General features: G+C 41.2%; 1 protein-coding gene across 3 annotated transcripts in view; it reads left to right on the top strand.

Annotated features, from left to right (window-relative positions):
• akap7 (A kinase (PRKA) anchor protein 7) overlaps positions 1-18,072 on the top strand; it is a 49,625-nt gene that overhangs the window by 12,223 nt on the left and 19,330 nt on the right. Inside the window, exon 10 of one of the 3 annotated variants that reach the window (XM_085381507.1) lies at positions 11,123-11,432. The exons of the other annotated variants lie outside the window; for them this stretch is intronic. Within the exon in view, the coding sequence (XP_085237633.1) occupies positions 11,123-11,133 (11 nt within the window). The 3' untranslated portion in view covers positions 11,134-11,432. Of the gene's footprint in view, positions 1-11,122; positions 11,433-18,072 lie in introns of those variants that run through there. 3 annotated transcript variants of the gene reach the window in all.

The raw sequence follows: 18,072 nt of genomic DNA, 5'->3' as shown, positions 1-18,072 counted from the left end.
CCCAGACGTTACATTCATGTTTTAAGTGTAGCAGAAAACCTAAACAGTCATTAAAAAGCAGATAAAAGCATCAAAATTTGGGGTCTGAACCAGATGCCATCAAGTAAAACAGGTCTGAAGTACTGAAGGAAGATTCATGGTGGATTTCATCTTCGTGTTTCAGATGAAAGGATCCACTGAATATCTCATTTCTCTTGGCTTCAAAGCAGCTCCATAATTATTATATTTATAATGTTGTTACCAGTAACCCTTTCCCTTACAATATTTACTTCAGTAGAAATATTTATATATTTTTATGACTCAGTCTCAGTCATGAGTCTGAAATAAAGTTTGGCTCTGAAAAGTGGAATAAACTTTAGTTAGGGTATTTTGCAGAAAGCTCTCACAAGAAAAAGCACTCCGATATGTCGTCACACCAAAATTTGTCCTACCCTTAGTTACCATGGAGTTAACAGGAGTTGTGTATACCTTAGTCTCACACACAAGCACTTCCTAAGTCTCGCTGTCAAGTATCTGCGGTAATTGCTGTGTATGCGTGAGTGTGTGTGTGAGTGAGAGAGCTGTCAGTGTAACTAGGCTGTCACAATGTTTTGTGGATCACTGGGCTGTCTGTGAGAGACAAAGAGCGTGTGTGTGGGTGTGGGTGTGGGTGTGGGAGTGAGAAACGGTCAAGGGGAGGGGGTGTTTACCTCACACTTCACATCATCAAAAAGCTTGTGTTTTTTTTGTCAAGTGTTTTTCCAAAACAGCGCTTATTTAAAATGTATGAAAATGGGGGAAAATATTGCATCCATTGCTCTGATGTTACCATGCAGCCTGCACACTGAATGTTACAGTGAGGGGAGTTTAAATATGATGTGATACTGCTCGCTGTGTGTGAGCAAAGTGCTAGGAAAGGCAGGATTTAAGTGGATGAGTCCCTCAAGCTTAGAGGTTACGTAAGCTTTAAACCGAGACTATGTAAACTTTAAGAGAAAAACAAAATCGTCCTCGTACAAACTAAGAACTACAATAACTCAGCTGAAGCTGTAGTGATGTTTTGTACTGTGCAAAGTCTCGCGGTCTCACTGCTGCCATTCAACAAGCCTTTAATAATGAAAATAGTGACCTACAAACAACTGCAACAAAAAGAGATGGGAGCCCCGGCTAAAACACGCAGAAGAAGACCATGAACCAACCTCAGAGCGGGCTGGCGGATTCAAGCTTCTCCCCTAAACTACTTTTAGTCCATCAGGACTAATACACAACACTAAACACTTAATACACAAACTGTAAAAGCCACATAAAGATAAAGCCGGTGCTGATGGAGGTGAGGGAGGAGTAAATTGCGACAAAGACGCCAAATGCTGACCACCATGCTCGGCCTTCTCTGGGTTTTGGAACCCAACTTTGTGAGCACAGTAACTTACGAACTTAAGAACAAGGGAACTTAGGGTTTTCAAATTGATGCCATAGGTGCATCTACTAAAAATCTCTGACGAGTTCAAATCTCACTTACCTCGATGTCAAAAACAAGTTCTGAGGTTTTCTGAAAATGTTGTAAATGCGATAACTCAAGGTAGCACTGGTGTCTGTCAGTATTCTTTTTAAAGTGTTGTATATTTGTGACAGCTGTTAACGTCGTCACCTAACTAAACACCCTAACTCATGGAGGAAAACCCACTTTATGACTCAGAATTCACTCATTGGACTCTTACGTGCAGACAGAACAATGCTGACCATAATCACAGCTTCACCAACACGAGACAGAAATCTGACATGAGACCTTAGCATATTTTTAGATCGCTATAACCGGGCTACTTGTTGCAACACTGAGAGCAAGATGACAGTCTGTACCACAAAAGTCCTCTCCTCTGAGCATCGATAGTGTTTGATTTTATTCTGTAGCAAACCAGGATGGATGGATGCCCTCCAAAGCACACTGTGGTTTTTTTATGTTTAAAAACAGAGTTTCTTCATTTTCCCACAAACCACTCAAACACACCAACAAACCAATACTTTTTTTTTTGTTCATTTTGCTGCCAGCCATGGTACAACAGCAGCATTAAGAGCAGAAATGTTGTGTATGATGGATCTACTTATACCAGTGCACAACAATGGCAGAATTGAAGCAGTTAAGAAAAACAAACTATTCATCTTCCCAAACACCTGTGGTTTAAGAGTGACCGGCATCCGCACGAACACTTGAAATCTTTAAAGCAAAGAACACATGATGAGCAGCGTGTGTCATCACTCTCTCTGTAGGAGAGCAATTATTCAGCCAGCACACCTGCTGCTGTCTTATGGCTCAACGGAGACGACGATGCAGCGGGAATAGACTTGGCACTTCAACCGTATTTCAAATGGGAAATCGCTAATAACGTGGCTAATTTAAAGTGGAGCTTTATCGCATACTGTTAGTTTTCATCAAGGTCTTGTACTTGAGTTGCTTACAAAATATTGCATAAAATATCATAATGCGTTGCAGGTGATAGCAGTAGTTTGGTGTCTATTGCTATTGATTATAGCGTCCGATGAACTGGTCGGGCTTGTTCTCCTCTACATCCGTGTTTCTCACGGGAAATGATTATTTGATCATTTCCTGCTGAATTTGAAAGTTTGCTCATTTACAAAGAGATGAACAGTCTCGGTTTAATTTTAATGGAAAGACAGAATATCAACTAAAAATCCAGAAAAACCCTAACACATTCAAGTTATAAATTGATTGGTAAAAAACATAAAATCCAGAATTATTCAGGCTCTCATTCTGTGGTTTTTTTGTTTGTTTTTTTGTCTGGTGGGGCACAGTGGTCAGAGTCTGTATGTGTATATCTTAATCCCATAATCCACACTACAACATAATCCACTACAGAGCTCATTGAATGTAATCTAAAAGGGCATCTTTTTATGTTTGAGGAAGCAACACTGTACAGAGTGCAAGAACAAAGAGTGAAGGGGGGGATTTTTGTTGCCTGTTGTAATGTTCTTAAGTTGTATACTTTTATGTTTTCGGTAGAGATCAGTTTGTCGTGGCGGTTACAGTTTAGTAGTACAGGTCCTGAAGCAAGCAGGGATTTCATGCAACAGGGAGCAACTGGTTTGTGTTTGCAGTGTTGCCAAAGAAGCCGATAGTGCCTAATACATACAGCAAAGTGAAGTGCAAACAGTGAGGCTCATGCCACATAGTTAAAAATAAGAAAAACTATGTTATTTGCTTTCAACTCACCTGCACATGAAAAAATAATTTCATCAATCAATACAGGAAATAGTTAAAAAGATACTGTGTAGAGTTTGTGTTGCAGATGTAATATAAAACAAATGGTCTGATTTTACAAAAATCTGACATGTTTATCTGACTTATTTTGTTCTGTGGCGGCCAGAGAATAAATGGAAAAGCTGCTTGTGCACTTTTGTTTGGACAGGCGCTAAAAGTTCAGCACGAAGATACCAAAAAACACTTGAGTCTCTTCTCGTTCGCTTTCCACTTGCTGGCCTGTTGGAATGTGACATAAATTTAAGCCACGGAGTCAAAACAATGAAAGAAGTCTGTGTGCGTGTGTTGAAAAGTGTCCTCATCACTCGTGATGTCACTACAAAATGTGCCTGGAACATTTAAACTGTTATACTTATCCTGATTTTTTTTTTTTTAATCCCCCCCTAGAGGTAGAACAGTTTCCCATTAATATGTAGTTACAGCCAAGGGAAGTCGAGCCTATAATAAAAGCAGCCTTACATAGGAGATGGTCAGTGTATTATTTCCAGTCTGTGTCTGTGGAGGTAGAATAATAGGTATAGGTCAACTCGGGACCTTTTGGTATTTACAGTATTCAGCTTTATGTACAGACACCCAAATAAATGGGTGTAAATGCTTATTAACAGGCATGCACAGACTAGAAGTGCTCAGCAGCACTGTGGGACTGCGTGCACATGGACTCAAGAAGGTGCTTTGTTGCTCACTGACCCTTTGCTGTTTTGTTAAGATAAGGTTACTCACTTCTGTACAGACTGTGCTGCATGTTTTTTTTTTCTTCTATGAAGTAACTCTTTGGCAGTGCTCGTTTTCCACTCAGCAGCTACACAGACTGATGACGCAGTTTTGTTAATTTGAGTGTAAGTGGGCTAATTTCTCTCTGGAGAAATGTTGAATCAGGGGTTTACAATATTTAAAGGATGAAAATTGAGCTGTAAAGAGTTTAACGGCATTCAGGGACCGCTGATGTTTTGAACATTTAAGAGTTTCGTTGGATGGATTATTATTATTATTTATTTATTTATTTATTTTTTACTCCTCTGGTTTGTAGAAGCCACAAGGACGGGTAGGTCCGCTGAATCTTATCTGCCTTGCATTTGTTGAAAGACACATGCCAAACATTCGAGTGCAGGGACCATGGAAAAATGCTTTTTTTGGAATTACTTGGGTAGTGGTTCATTGTTTGATGGCACTAAGCAGATAATTTAGATTTCCTCCCCTTCTTTCTCATCTTTTGTTACAAGTTGTGTTTTTATGGCTGTCGCTACTGCTTTAAAAGCAGTGATCAGTGTCCTTATTTGACTGGAAGCACAACAATTATGGGTACGCTAGGGAAATAAAACAGTAAAAACAAACGAGCCTTAATTATACTAAAGGCTCTCACTGTTAATGCTTAAGTCTTCCCGTGTGGTAATATTGGCACATCCGCCTGGCTCTGTTTCTAATAATTGATTTAATTTAATATAGACTACCTCTCTTCCTGTACACGCCTCCTCCTCTGTAATTCCTTGGAAGAAGGGAAGATATGAGTGTCTGTTATACTGGAGCATCTGTGTAAGGCCTTCGATTTAGTGCTATATCAGAATCATCAGAATCAGAATCAGAATACTTTATTGATCCCTGGGGGAAATTATTTTTTGTTACAGTGCTCCATTTTAAACCAACATTAAGACAAGACAGACAATACGCTAACTAAGAATAGTACAATATATACATATATATACATACATACATACATACATAAGTCACTTATAAATAAATATTTGGAAAAGAAACATGTGTAGTTGTAGCAGCAAACAGTGTGTTAAGTGGATGCGTTGTACAGGGAGATGGCCACAGGCAGGAATGATTTCCTGTGTCGTTCAGTGGTGCTTTTCGGTAATCTCAGTCTCTCACTGAACGAGCTCCTGTGACTGACCAACATGTCATGGAGTGGGTGGGAGGTGTTATCCAACATTGTCTTTATCTTGGACAGCATCCGCCTCTCCGACACCACCTTGAGGGAGTCCAGCTCCATCCCCACAACATTGCTGGCCTTACGGATCAGTTTATTAAGTCTGTTGGCATCTGCGACCCTCAGCCTGCTCCCCCAGCATGCAACAGCATAGAGGATCGCACTGGCCACAACAGACTCATAGAAAATCCTCAGCATTTTCTGGCAGATGTTGAAGGACCTCAGTCGCCTCAAAAAATAGAGACGACTCTGGCCCTTCCTGTAAAGTGCTGTGGTGTTTTTAGCCCAGTCCAGTTTATTGTCAATGTGTACTCCAAGGTATTTATAGTCCTCCACAATGTCAACACTGACCCCCTGGATTGAAACAGGGGTCAAGTGTTTCCTGGTCTTCCTGAAGTCCACGATCAGTTCCTTGGTCTTTGCCACGTTGAGCTGCAGATGATTCTGCTCACACCACGTGACAAAGGAGTCGACCACAGCCCGGTACTCTGTCTCATCATCCCTGCTGATGCATCCAACCACCGCAGAGTCATCAGAAAACTTCTGAAGATGGCAGGTCTCTGTGCAGTGGCTGAAGTCTGTGGTGTAGAGGGTGAAGAGGAAGGGGGAGAGGACAGTCCCCTGTGGTGCCCCTGTGTTGCTAATCACCTTGTCAGACACACACTGTGGGAGACGTACATATTGTGGTCTTCCTGTCAGGTAATCAACAATCCAGGACACCAGAGAAGCATCCACCTGCATCGCTGCTAACTTATCACCCAGGAGGGTCGGCCTGATGGTGTTGAAAGCACTGGAAAAAGTCAAAAAACATGACCCTCACAGTGCTCGCCGGCTGGTCCAGATGGGTGTAGACACGATTGAGCAGGTAGATGATGGCGTCCTCTGTTCCGAGACGAGGCTGATAAGCGAACTGAAGGGGATCCAGATGTGGTCTTACTATGGGTCGCAGCTGGTCCAGGATGAGCCTTTCCAGGGTCTTCATGATGTGGGAGGTCAGTGCCACGGGCCTGTAATCCTGGGGGCCACTGGGACGAGGCGTCTTTGGTACAGGGACGAGGCATGATGTCTTCCACATCACCGGGACCCTCTGCAGACTCAGACTCAGCATAAACAGTTTATGAAAGACTCCACACAGCTGGGGGGCACAGGTCTTGAGGACAAGGGGACTCACTCCGTCTGGTCCAGCAGACTTGCCTGAGTGAAGTCTCCTCATTTGCATCTCAACCTGGTATTGAGTGAAGGTGATGGGTGCGGGAGGGGTGTCAGGAATCTCACAGGAGGCAACATGTGAAGAGAGAGGCTGGCACAGTGGTGTGGCTCTGGATTCCAGGCTGACTGCAGGTGAGGTTGTGGGGGTGGGAGCAGACACTGTGGTGTCGAATCTATTGAAAAACAGATTCAACTCGTCGGCTCTATTCTCACCTCCCTCAGCTCCCCTGCTGTTGGTTGGCCTGAATCCAGTGATGGTCTTCATGCCCCTCCACACCTCTCTCATGCTGTTCTGCTGGAGTTTCCACTCCAGCTTCCTCCTGTAATTGTCCTTAGCCTCTCTGATCTTGTCCTTTAGTAACACCTGGATCTTCCTCACCTCCTCTTTGTTGCCCCCTCTGAAAGCCCTCTTCTTGTTGTTGAGGAGGGCTTTGATGTCCTTAGTCACCCACGGCTTGTTATTTGGGTAACAATGAACAGTCTGAGCTGGAACAATGGAGTCGGTGCAGAAAGTTATAGCGCCATCTCATAAAACAGAGGTATTGCCAATTTTGGTGTGACCAGCATAATTTATACTAAGTAACTCTGGATGTGTTTACAAGGGAGGAAAACATAATTGTACAAAAATAAAAATGTAAACAATTTTCATGTAATCATAAATGTCTTGGGCAGTTTCTCATTCAAGTTTTTTTTCTTCTTGTGCACCTTTCACTGCTTTCAGAGACACTTTTAAATCGCAACCTGGAAATCTTTTTGCATGAACATTTCTAGAGCACACTTTAGGATCCTTTCACACCTGCAGTTTTTAGTCCCTTTCAAATTGAGCTCTGGTTCATTTGAGCAGGTGTGAACACTCAGGTGCTCACCAAAAGAACAGCACCAAGACCATGTACTCCAAGGCAATCCAACCTTAATCTGAAACAGCTACTAGGGGTTTGTTGCAAGACTGAGCTAAGAAAAACTTTCCGTAGCCATGTGTGCTGTGTATTCTGGGATGTGGCAAGGGACTATAGTACACTATAATTTAAGTATACACAGTATACTTCTTAATAGTACAGAACTTAGCATCTTCTTCCTCTATTTATTTTTGTTGCTCCCGCCTCAGACACATCTGGCCAATAAGCCGATTGAACATTCACACATTGTTTGTAGTGACGCCTTTAGGTTCGCGTGGAGATCACTTGGATTTTTCTCTGTGAAAAGAAACCAAGTCACAGGGAAAAGCTACAAGTTTCCAAACTTATCAACTGATTCGGACCAGAGTAAGCAAACTATTGGTGTGAAACTTCTCCTTCAAGCTGACCTGATTTTTGTGTGGCAAAGTGGGTCTCTGGCTTTGACCCAGCATGTTTCAGTTGAGGTCCACAGTTCAATCGCAGTCAATCCAGCGACACCAAGTTGTGCCACAATTTAAGTTGTGCTCTGTGAATTTGTTCCCTAGGATGAAAATGTCTTGAAGCATGTAAACCTTGCAGTGGGAACCAGAGATGGGCAGTAACGCATTACTTGGAGAGTAACGCGTTACTGTAATCTGATTACTTTTTTCAAGTAACGAGTAAAGTAAGGGATTACTATTGCAAAAACGGTAATTAGATTACCGTTACTTTCCCGTAGGAACACTGTGTTACTAAAACCGTGATTTTTTATTTTTTATTTTTTATTTTTTTTTTGCAAGAATGTCTCATGACAGTGACGTAAGTGAGTGCGACGTTCGTGACAACAGCTGTGTGCAGATCAACAATGGATCATATATCGAGTACGGGAGAGAGTATGAGCGTGCAGCGTTTAAAACGTGGAAGTACTGACCTTACTTTGAGTTTGATTCCATAAAAAGTGACAAAAACATTAGTGTCCGTTGTGCGTGGGAAGAAAACTTCTTTTTACACCGAAAAAACCCCTAAACAAGCTCCGAGTGCGCAACGACTTAAATTCAAATTCAAATTCAAATTTTTATTTGTCACGTACACAGTCATACACAGTACGATATGTAGTGAAATGCTTGGACAACTGCTCGTGACCTAAAGAAAACAAAAAAGGAAAAGGCTATGAATAAGATAGGAAATAAATATGAAAAATTAAAAAGGGTAAATTTAACTAGGAAGGAATAAAATATAAATTAAGGTTAAAAATGAAATAACTGTACAACACAAATTAGAATGAAGGGTAAATTTAACTGGGAAGAATAAGATAAAGATAAATATATAAATTAAAGTTGAAAATAAAATAACTGTACAACAAAATACACAATATAGAACTATATAAGAATGTATGAAGAAATCTAAATATAAATAAATATATACACAATAACAGCAGCTGTACAAGTATTAACCGGAAATGAAGAATATAGTGACCAGTGTTGTGCAAAACCAAAGTCCAGAAAGTCCAGTGTGTGTGTAAGAACTGTATGTGTGGGTCAGTACTGTGTGGTGGTGTGATTGAGAGACCGTATCGCCTGCGGGAAGAAGCTCCTCCTCAGTCTCTCTGTGTTGGTCTTCAGGGAGCGGAATCGCTTTCCTGACCTCAGCAGAGAGAACAGTCCGTTGTTGGGATGGCTGAGGTCCTTCACGATCTTCCTGGCCTTGGTCCAGCACCGCCTGCTGTAGATTGAGTGCAGGTCAGGGAGCTCGGAGCGGATGGTGCGCTCAGCTGACCGCACAACCCTCTCTAGAGCTCGTCTGTCCTGCATGGTGCTGTTCCCGAACCAGGTTAAGATGTTTCCCGCCAGGATGCTCTCTATGGTGCACGAGTAAAAGTTAATGGGAAATTCACAGAGAAACTCGCGGATTCTTCACCTGACCGCTGTGGCACACCTGCACCAGAGCACACCTCCGCCTACCCCACTCCTGCTTTACAGGTGAAAATATTTATATTCTGCTGTGTTTTACTTGCATCTATTTGAAAAGAGTGTAAACGCAAAAATATTTTATTTTATGCGCTGGAATGTGCAGAAAATAGGTTTAAATGTTAAACTACTTTCTTCAAGTCAGAGAATGTTGCATATAATTTAATTTTTGCTTGATGCATAAAGTTAAAAGATTAAAACTGATAAAACAAGTTTAAAAAAGAGATTTTTCCATTTGATTCCATTTTGTATGATGGATTATGTAGAAAAAGTAGAATTGGGCTGACAGATCTATCGCTTTATTACCTATTCAGGTTGTAAATCGTGTTTTTAAAAAGTAGCTAAGTAACTAAGTAATTAATTACTTTTGAAAATAATTAATCAGTAAAGTAACGGGATTACTTTTTTGAGGAAGTAATCAGTAATTAGTTACTGATTACTTTTTTCAAGTAACTTGACCAACACTGGTGGGAACCTAGAAGAATACCATCGACTCGCCAGATTTACCTCTCTTCAAGTTCCCCTGAAATAAAAATCCAGTTAAAGGATCACCAGTTTGACACACTGGAGAAAAACGACTATTAATCAAAGAGGAAGTTTAAAGGCAGCGAACGAGCAATGCTAAAGCTGAACCATAGGGACTACTGAGGTTGACCTTGAAGGGGAGTTCAGCCCGATTTAAATCAGGCATTGTACACAGTCAGATTACACAATATTAGTCCAATGATCGCAGAACAGTAAAACAGATGCTTGTTTTATTGCATGCTGTGTTACTACTAGAAGTAAACTATAAGACAACTGTCCATCATCTGGGAACAACATCATTTTCTCAGCTAGTCTGACAAATTCTGCAGAGTGTCATAGTCCCGACGAATACCATGAGAATATGTTGACGAGGAAGAGCGCGGACGTTGACAGTGCTGCCATGATTAACACCCCCTTCACAATCACCTTTGTCCTTCATGCACACTATGAAAATCCAAGCTGTCGTATGAGGGTCTAGTCTTGTCTCATGGCCAAGTAGCAGTTTCTTGACTCTCACTGCTGTATCTGACATCTTGAAAGAAAAAAATATCATGTACTATGATCCTGGAATTACACATTATACCAGATAACAAGGCTCCAGCATCAAGCAGGCCCTGCCAGGAATTTTTCAGATGTTAAAAAAGAACGGTAAAGCTTATGTGCGGCACACAGGTATGTTATCTCAGGTCGACATCTGAATCTGTAGGGAGCGCAGCAAACTATAAGCACCTGACAATTTGCAGTAGTGAACGCTAAGAGGATAGCAGGTGTGTTGGAGCAAGATAAAGGAGATGAGAATAGAGAAGGAGAAAGGAATCAAATAATCCGGCCAAATAGATGGGAGGATGGAAGCACAGCAGAAAGAGAGAGCGAGAAATAAGTGAGATTAATCGAGAACGATAAATGAGTGTGGGAAGAGAATGGAAAGGCAGAGGAGAGAGGAACGGGCTTGCACAATCAGTAGAATTAAATAGATCGTGCGGATGGAAAGGGCAGATAGGTAGGCCAGACAGATGGTGAGAGAAAATTGGAGATGTGAGTGAAGATGACATTAAACAGACAACCGAATTGAAGCTTGATTTAAAAGGCGAGGTGGAGGAGGCTCGGTCGAGCTAAGGAGACACTGCAATGACAAGAGGGACTGGCAAAAGATGCACAACTGGGTAGTGGCTTTCAAAAAAAATTAAAAGAATGCTTTTTAATCAGAGTTTAGCATCAAGTCAATTAAATGTCTCAGATACAAATCTACTTAATCAAGTTGGAGAAACAGGAACAGAATTGGTTTTACAGGTGGAGGCCACTGACAATTTTTTTCCTTTCTCATCTTTTCTGACTGTTTTTCACCTGTTTTGCATTTGGCTAGGGTCAGTGTGACTACTGGTAGCATGAGGTGATCCCGGGACCCTGCAGAGGCTGTACAGGTAGTCAATCTCCTCCAGGATGACACATCATTACTCCATAAGCATGGAGTCTCAAGAGCACGGAGAGGTGCCAGAACACAGGCAGTTAGTCGAGGAGAACTGGACAAGGCTGCGTAAAGTTCTTAACCCATCAACAGGACCAGTATCTGCTCCTTTGTGAAAGGAGGAACAGGATGAGCACTGCTAGAACTACAAAATGATCTGCAGGACACTGGTGGGAATCTCTCTGACCAGACAATCAGAAACAGACTTCATGAGTCTGTTTCTGATTGTCTGGATATGAAGAAATCAGCAGCTCATCAGTCATGAGGGTGGACTGATGTCTGAATGTCCGCTAGTGAACCTGGCTGTGTCAAGCCTGTTTGCCACAGAATACCAGACCTGGCAGGTCGACCACTGGCGTCCTGTGCTTTTCACAAATGAGAGAAGGTTCACGCTGAGCACATGTGACAGACGAGAAAGCGTTTGGAGACTGTAACATCGTTCAGCATGACCGGTTTGGTGGTGGGTCAGTGATGGTCTGGTGAAGCATGTCCATGTAGGGACGCACATTCCTCCACAGCCTAGGCAACGGCACCCTGCCTGCCATTAGGTATCAGGATGGAATCCTTGGGCCTTCTGTCAGATTCTAACCTGGCTTCATCTTGGTGCTCTACAATGTCTGGCTTTATTTGGCAAGAATATGTAGATAGTTCCTGGAGAATGAAGGAATTGATACCACTGATTGCAATAGAACACCTCTGGGACATGATGTTTGATTCAATCCAACAACACCAGGCTGCTGATTTCTTCATATGCATGTGTACTTGTGAAATATTCAAGATTAAAATACAAAAGAGAATTGTGTTACTTACCTAGATATTACCATAATACTTACCATAATTTATGTCTTTCTGGTGCATATCCAATTGCCAGAACCATGTTACTACATGTTACTTTGGGGGAAAAAACATTACCAAAATGACATTTGCAAACAGCCTGAGGGTTTCACATAGTAGTATTGTATGATTGAGTGAAAGAAGCTCCACCAGCCTGTGAATGAGTAAATACAGATCCCAGCTCAATGGACAGTTTGTTTATTGGAGTGTGAGTGAACGCTGATGGAGCGAGCACGTGAAAAATGCTACTTTACATTAGTTTCACCAAATTGATTCAACACAACAAACAATCGAACATCATAACAAGGCCCGTGTGTGGGAGAGGGATGTGCTACTTTAGACGAGCAAACAGGCTACATTATAGCAGCCAAAGTAAAATGAATTTATGTGGTGTTTTCTGTCTAAATAAAACAGACAATTAGAAAAACCTCATCTGTCGGTACTGTGGAAAGACCACATTATCCACTAAAAAGCCCATTTGGTTTTGTGTTCAGTCTTGGCTGAAATGTGCAATGCAGATGAGTAATCTTTTTTTTTTTTTTTCCTTTTTAGGTTGATAAGTAGTTTGAGTTTTTATGGTAAAAATCCTACCTCGTGGCGACCGCGCCAGGAGAGCAGTAATCTGTAAATCTGCACCTCTGTGCTGAATAGTTCTCATCTTCTTTGCAGTGAAAGATGATTTATAATTTACCTTCCTGTAGCTTTAGTTTACCTTAGCAGCAATAAGATAACTTTCAGTTTGTTCATACTGAATAGATGGAGAGGTGTTGGTTTGATTTACGTATTTGAAATGCCAAATTATGTGACCAAATGTTTATAGTAATGCTACATAAATAAGTATTGGTTGATTTTATTGAAATGCCAGGTGTGTTACACAGTCTTACATAACTGTGGGCACGTGTATAGATAATCACATAGCATTGATAACAACAGGCTCTCAATAGGGCTCGGTTATCTAAAGTATGCAGTTGTCTTGTTTGCTTTGTGTGCATAACCTGTCTTGTGACAAAGTGCTGAGGCACCATGAGTTCAGATCAGCTAAACAAAGTCCACACTGTGTCTTTTTCTTTTCTTTTTTTTAGCTATCGCTGTGTGTGCACTGTGAGGCTTAAATGGAAGAGTACTTAAGATACCACCAATAACCCCAACTGTTTTTATGGTTTAACATGCGGAGAATAAATGTGTTCTTCTGGGATAAAACGTCCTCACATCGCTTTTTGTTTGCATAAGTAACCCTGTAGCTAACCCTGAACATCTGACATTAAAAAGCCCAAAATCAATACCAAGCGTTGCGTGTATACATACTGTATTGTTATGGTGTAACTGATACTCAATAGAAATCAAGGCAAATCAATAAGAACACCTCCTCACAGCTGCGAGTGTGTTTGTGTGAAACGTGGCAGCTGTGAGCTGAATTCTTCTGATAGAAAAAGGGCTCCACTGTCTACTTATGCAGCTGAGCTCAGCTTATAAAGCTCCACAATGCACATGGTTTACGTGTGTGTGTGTGTGTGTGTGTGTGTGTGTGTGTGTGTGTGTGTGTGTGTGTGTGTGTGTGTGTGTGTGTGTGTGTGTGTGTGTGTGTGTGTGTGTTTCCTTTAACACATCTCCCCTTACCCTTAGCTCTTGTGTGTAATCCACCATTAATGCTGGAGGGTAGAGGTGTGCTTTTAACAATCACTTGCAGCTAGAAAAACGCGTCCCTGGAACTGGTGGAGAGTAATTTATTACTCAACTCCCTTCAGAAGGTTGAGGACACTTGAATGCACCCTTATGTTTTTATAAGTCGTGTGTGTAATCACTCTCCTTCATGAATCCTCATTGTTTCACACAGTCGTCTGCGTAGCAGCAAAGTGCTTCCAACAAAGACGGCTAGAAATTTTAGCTTAACACTTGTTTGCCTGTAATTTGACTTTGCTTTTGTTGTTGTTTTTTCCCCCATATTGATGTAAGTTACATTGACATAAGACTGAAAAACAAAATCAAAAATTCTTTGAATATGGAAGCCACAGCCGTGAAGACCAACAGAACAGTTGGTGAGGCCCTGGCAGCCTCCGGTTGCTGGAGAAAAATGTTTATAGATTTTCATGGTCACCTGTAGTTTCCATGGAAGATGCGCACGTGATTTCAAACACTTACTAACTAACCACAGAGTGGTATTGCAACTTGAAAACATGCAAGGGGAGGTGTTGGTGTTTGACCCATCCAGTTGAGACCTTAAGTTTAGGGAGAATGAGGCTCCTCACTCACCTTATTTAAATTTGTCTGATGTACCTCTGAAAATAGACTCCTTGTGCACCTCTGGATGGTTTCTGGATCTGTGGTGCACACTGAATCGGTTTCCTTATTTTAAACAAACAACTCTTTAACTTTAATTTCATTGTGGAGTATAGGGTGAAGTTGTAGAAAGGAAAATCTGGCAGGTGAAGCTGGTGGTGAACAAGGATTGTGTTGGCAAGGCTTAAAAGATACATAACACACGTACTGGCACACAGCACAGATCATGCAGCGTGATACTCGTGCTCCTGGTTGTAATCTTACCTTGATTACAGCTGTTTGGTCTCTGCCTTATACCTGGAGGCCCAGTTCTCATCACCATCCTCATGTAAAATTGATCCTTGCTTCTCTACTTTTTGCAGATTGCATGTTGGCTTGCAGAGCTAGAAAGTGGGATATACATACGTGGATATAATTTCTTCAGCAGCCCACCGTTTTGATTTAGGTGTGAGTTTCCACAGAGAAAGTGTTACAGGGATCATGCGCGTCCATATTTTGTGTTTTGTGCCCTGAGAACAACTTCATTAAAACAGGCACAATCTGATGGTCTGTTTTGACTCTGTTGGCCATTATCATAATCCATTTTCACAGATGGATGAAGCAAAACATTTTTTTTCTTTGCTGGAATAGTTGCAATGCCTGCAATGCCTGAGCTCCATCTGCGATCCTTCTTTGAGGTCAGTGCCTTTGAATGTAGGACCTCACGCTCACCTGAAAGAGGAGCAGGAACATCTGCATTTTTAGGCACCATAATGCACATTACATCATCGCTGTCGAGCAGCTTTCTTTTTATAAATATTGAAAAACCTGCTGACATCATCCAGCTGGATTAAGCCAAGACCAAGAGATGTACTCGTTAAAGATAAGCACAAGAAACCAATCAATTCACAGACGATACTTTTCACTTATCACTCCTAACAGATGTCACGGCACATAAATCTGCATGCACCTCAGTTCAATACATTTTTTAGTATAGAAGAAACAGGAAATATATACACAGTAATGTAAAAATGATGTTTTTACCATTTATAAGGAATATAAATATTAATAAGTGTCTGAAAGGCCAAAAGTCTTAACCATAATAGCATGGAAATGCTGGCATAGGAAAGAAATAGAAAAAGAAATCTCAATAGTACACGTAATAGTACATCTTCTCCAGTTAAAGAGTTACTGTCAATGATGAAACACTACCTAAGTTAGTTTACATTTCTTCAGTATTGAACAGCAGAAATTCAAACTTTTTAAAATTATGACAAATTGCAAAATGCTTAGCAGCGTCTCTAATAAAACCTCTGTAACTTCGCTTCAGCAGCATCAGGTAATGTTCATATGCTGAGTCATGTTTTCTTCCGTTTTTGTTCTACTGCAGAATATTTTTAAGGTTATCTGCTATAAAAAGCCAGGCCAGGAAAATCTCCTTCATATTTTTCTGTTTTATCCTCAGTTACTTTGATACGAAGGCATCTGCTGTGATGCTTACACCTCTGATGAAGTCTCACAAGTGTCAGTACTGATAAATGATCAGAATTATAATATTTCTAACTGTCTTAGGTAGAGCTGGGCAATATGACGATATATATCGTGTGGACGATAGAAAAGTGTCTATCGTTCCATTTGTCTTCTATCGTTTCTAACCTAATTTTATAAATTATTACATAAAATATATCATTAACACTTTAAAGCCGGTCGGAGTGGGCACGCTCCGTTTTGCCTAATTATTTTTAAATCCCTGTATAACTGGAACCATGTAAGCTAGGGCAATAATTTTTTTTGCATATGAAACCGGAGGAGTTCTACTTACATCTTGGGGCGATCGTGGAGTTCGCCTTGTAATCGGAAGGTTGCCGGTTCGAGCCCCGGCTTGGACAGTCTTGGTCGTTGTGTCCTCGGGCAAGACTCTTCACCCGTTGCCTACTGGTGGTGGTCAGAGGGCCCGGTGGCGCCGGTGTCCGGCAGCCTCGCCTCTCTCAGTGCGACCCAGGGCGGCTGTGGCTACAGTGTAGCTTGCCATCACCAGTGTGTGAATGTGTGTGTGAATGGGTGGATGACTGAATGTGTAAAGTGCTTTGGGGTCCTTAGGGACTAGAAAAGTGCTATACAAATACAGGCCATTTCAATCTTATGCTACCAGCTTGTCCTAGGTCACGGTTTCCTTCCACATATAGCTTTGCAAAAATTGCATAAAAAGCACTTGCAGCAACAAAAACATAATATTCTAGAAACACGCTTTTCCGATCAGCTTTTCATAACACTTCCTATGTTGGAAGTGTTGTTGTTGGTCAGCGTGAACTATCGCATGTCCGCCATTACCTGCCCGGAACCGGAAGTGACGTCATTTTTGCGGAAAATGTAGATTTGTTTTGTTTTTAACCTTCAGGGCCTTATAAGCCTATACTGGTGTTTTTAAAAGTTATGTTTGACTTTATGCTTTTCTGTATCATTTCTTGGATGCTTAGAACTCAAATTACACTGTTGGAAATCGTTTATTTTGATGTACATGCTGTTTTTTTTGCAGCAAGTTGGGAAAAGAAAAACTATAGCCAGCCGAAGATACAGCAGTCTTTCACACAAGGCTCTTATGAGAAAACGTCCAAGCGCCATAAACAAACCACAGGAGCCGTCTCGCGTTACATTTGTAAATTCATGGCCCCTGTTTATGTAGTTGAGAAGGACAGCTTTCGTGACCTCGTCAAAGTCCTTGATCTGAGGTACGTTATGCCCGGTCGTAAGCACTTCAGTAAAGTCGAGTTGCCTCGCTTATATGACGCATGCCGGGCCAAAGTAGAGAAGGATGTTTGCAGTGTTGTGCATTATGCTTTGACGACTGACCTATGAACGAGCAGAGATACGCAGCCCTACATGAGCATAACCATCCATTTCATTAACAAAGACTGCACCCTCTGCGCTCGCTGTTTACAGACTGCGTACTTTCCATATGACCACAGGTCAGGTGGTATATTGTGATATATATCGTTATCGTGATATAAAATAATTCATATCGTGATAAATATTTCTTCCATATTGCCCAGCACTAGTCTTAGGCAAAATTTACCAGATTCAAATCTAATTCAATTGAATCGAATCGGGACCTTGTGAATCTGAATCGAATCGATTCTAGAAATCAGTGACAATACTCAGCCCTACATGTGAGCACAAAAAAGCCTAAGAAGTGGTTTCCTTTGAAATTTTGACTGCCTGACACACCAGTTTAACAGAAATGTAGATCATTCTTGTAACTCTTCAGGAACTACACAGTATTGTGTAATAAAATATAAAATTAGAAAATATTTTGTGTTTTGGGTCTAGCCCTAGTCTTCCTCATGTGGATTCGGTCTGGCTGTACTCGGTGATGTGCTTTAACCTCAAATGGTGAAACGTTTGTTGTTTCCACTGTTAGCAGGATCAGTTTTCCTGCATCATTTACAAAGAACTGTGCTTTGTTGGATTTTCTTTAGTTTTTAGGTGCTAACACTGCTCTCGCTGTCAGACATGCCTGCCAGTATGGCCCAGCCCTATCTGCATTTCCAGTAATTGACATGCTTATTTCCAATTAAATTTATATCCAGGTTGGATAATGATCGATTGCATCTCTAATAATAAGGAGTAGTCTATGTCGTCTAGAGCGCATTTACCTGATTTTACAAATAATAACGAAAAAATTAAGACAACTGTCACCAGACAACAAACAAAATAAAGCAAATATTTACCTGCAAAAATTGAGAAACCATGACAAGCTT

The sequence above is a fragment of the Rhamphochromis longiceps genome, linkage group LG15 (genome assembly GCF_057381845.1).
Source record: "Rhamphochromis longiceps isolate RC_006_pf linkage group LG15, R_longiceps_female_GT1.1, whole genome shotgun sequence".
NCBI lineage: Eukaryota > Metazoa > Chordata > Actinopteri > Cichliformes > Cichlidae > Rhamphochromis > Rhamphochromis longiceps.
This window is presented reverse-complemented; position numbering and strand designations above follow the sequence as displayed.